Source organism: Melitaea cinxia, chromosome 4 (assembly GCF_905220565.1).
Source record: "Melitaea cinxia chromosome 4, ilMelCinx1.1, whole genome shotgun sequence".
NCBI classification, from domain to species: domain Eukaryota; kingdom Metazoa; phylum Arthropoda; class Insecta; order Lepidoptera; family Nymphalidae; genus Melitaea; species Melitaea cinxia.
Window position 1 is genome coordinate 10,943,295 of NC_059397.1, and position 2,806 is coordinate 10,946,100.

At 41.1% G+C, this 2,806-nt stretch overlaps 1 protein-coding gene across 1 annotated transcript; it reads left to right on the forward strand.

The window, feature by feature from the left end:
* The first annotated feature begins 640 nt into the window (after positions 1 to 640).
* LOC123670382 lies at positions 641 to 2,602 on the forward strand. The gene is made up of 2 exons (XM_045603879.1): positions 641 to 677; positions 1,098 to 2,602. Exons 1-2 carry the CDS (start codon positions 641 to 643, stop codon positions 2,600 to 2,602), a joined length of 1,542 nt encoding a protein of 513 aa, XP_045459835.1.
* Positions 2,603 to 2,806: the final 204 nt, after the last annotated feature.

Here is a 2,806-nt window from a genome sequence, read left to right on the forward strand (position 1 = left end):
CTCACAGGGCGATCAACTGACTCTCTCGCGCGAAACCACCCCCAATCGTGCTACGAACCACGTTCAGTGCCAATAAGAACTTTTGTAAAGCGTTTCAGAAAACATTATTATTTCAAAGTTACTGAAGGTGGATCTTTAATTACTTATTAACAAGGTAAGTTAATTTTCTTAAATTACATGAATTTTATTTTATGTTGTCGATATATATATTTTTATGACAAATAAATGTCAAAAAAAGTTCATTAAAGCAAATCGAAGTAAAGGTGTTTTAATTTATACTTTTATTCAAATTAGGTGAAAATAAAAGTTTTATAAAGCATTCTTTCTTGAACTTGTTTTTTTTTTATTTAGACGAGGGATAGGTATTTTGAAGTTCCCCTATTTTTGATATACCTGCCGAATACAAGGTAAAAGCCAATTTAGCAGTAAGGAAGGGCTATAAACTGATATATGTAAATGGGAAGGGCGATGCAGTCGGGCAGTCGCGCTCCTTCACGACATACGTCCGTAACTCGCACTTGACAGTCAGTCACAGTGCGTTTTACTCGAGACGTGAACGCAAGTCGTAATAACGTAGATAGAACTCTGATAGATATTTCGTTGGTCGTTGTTGTTATTTTTCTGTTCCTTGGGTTCTACCATGTATCCCGGTTCCACCTACCAGGGCGTATTGCCAGGTACGTATTCGAAATATTATAAACGTTCTTGTGAAAATAATGGACATCATGATATTTTAATTTATTTTGCGGTATTTTTATTTTATCATTTTTTTTCTGCAGCAGAGGTGCTGATTAATTTATTTTTACATTACTAGCTATAAGGTTTGCAATAATTAAATGTTATTATATTTTCAAATTGTAATTAATTTGTAGATGTTGTTAATATATATGAGCTTATTATATGTTTAATATTTTACGAATAAAATTTATATAATTTTAAGAATATCTTTCTTAGTTTATTTTTAAGCACATACAATTTAAGAAAAATATGAACAGTAAAAATCTTGTTAAATTGTTAATAACGAGTTATCCTTTGATTATGTTACGTTACGTTATACGTTAATGATTAGGTATTAATGTTTTACGTTTTGTTTACAGAATCACAATTAAGAAAAATGGGGAGCAGTGAAGGTCAACAGACTTTTTGTTTAAAATGGAACCACCATAAGACCAATTTGGTCGAAATCTTAGAGGCTTTAATTAAAGTCGAAACGTACGTTGATTGTACATTGGTTGTTGATGACCAGGTCACGTTTAAAGCGCACCGGGTTGTGCTTGCTGCAAATTCTCCGTATTTTCAATCAATACTGGCAGACGTGCCCATGGATCACTGTAGCATTTTGTTTCCAGGAGTTAAAGATTTTGAAATGCGTGCACTCCTTGAATACATGTATACAGGAGAAGTTAATGTAACACAAGCACATATACCTCGTATTATGAAAGTTGCAGAGCAACTTGAAGTTAAGGGCCTATTTGACATGACAGAGCTCCGTCGGAGGCCGGGTAGTAGCGAACGCACTCCTGCGGCCTCCCCGCCCCGTGTGGTGCCTGCTGCGCCTTCTAGCGTATCGCCACCCGTACCAAATAGTCGATGGCCACCTCCGCCGGCTACTCCAGTCCTCTCAGCCGCCTACGACTCTGCCGACATGAATCCACTGAAACGCAAAAAACTCTCAAGTATGCTAGCTACGCGTGATACTCCAATCTTAAGGAATGTCCTTGCTCAGGCTACTCCAGTAGATTCATCTCAGCCTATGTCACTAGTTTGCCACCCAGCAAATCACGAGTCAAGCCGCTTACACTCAAATGGATCAGCGCATGAATCTGAACGACCTGTGAGTCCACAACGACCTTTTGATTATCGACCTCGTCGATTGTCATCGAGAGCGTCTTCTCCACATTATAATCGTTCAGATCGTTCTGAAGATGCTCATTCACCATACACTGAGAGGTCGTTTGAAGATGACACTCAGCGATCGTTTCATCCTTCTCCACCTCCAGGAAATTTTCAACAAGATGTAAGAGCTGGTTTAGCGCCTTATGTACCGCCTCAACAGAAACCCGAATGGAAGCGATACAAACAATACACGCGTTCCGATATTATGTCTGCTATTGAATGTGTGCGTAATGGAATGAGCGCATTACAAGCCTCCCGAAAATATGGCGTTCCCTCGCGTACACTATATGACAAGGTGAAAAAATTAGGAATTACCACAAGCCGACCAATGAGTCGGGGAGTTAAAAGAGAATCGAATGGGGCCGCTTTTCCTTATGGCCTGAGCGGAACTAGTGGAAACGAAGATGGAACCTCGACAACACCGCTCATTGATCCATCATTCTTACAACAAGCGTTAGAAGGAGCAACTCGAGACGGCGGGCGAGAAGCTCTGCATGCAATGGCATTAGCTGCAGCGGCACATGCAGCGTTAGCCCCAAGAACTCCTCCACGTTCGGCGCCACAATCACCTCGATCCCCAGTTGCTCATGATGATGATCGCGTTGAGGATTTATCTGTAGCACGCCGACGTGATCCCGACCCACCTTCTGGAGTAATAGTTCCTCCTCGTAATTTTGCTCTCGACTGCGGCAGCGACAGAGATTGAACAATTTAATAAAATAATGCAGAATATTCGAAAAGACTGACATAGGCGTACAAAGTTAGAAGTAAGCAATTATTGGTAGGTTATACTACTAGGGACACGCCGCGCGCGCGTGCCACGCTGACCGGGCGCACCGGCCGGGCGATTGCAATGGGCCCCGCGGCCACATATCTTCTACCTCTCTTCTCTATTTATTTCTAAACGCTA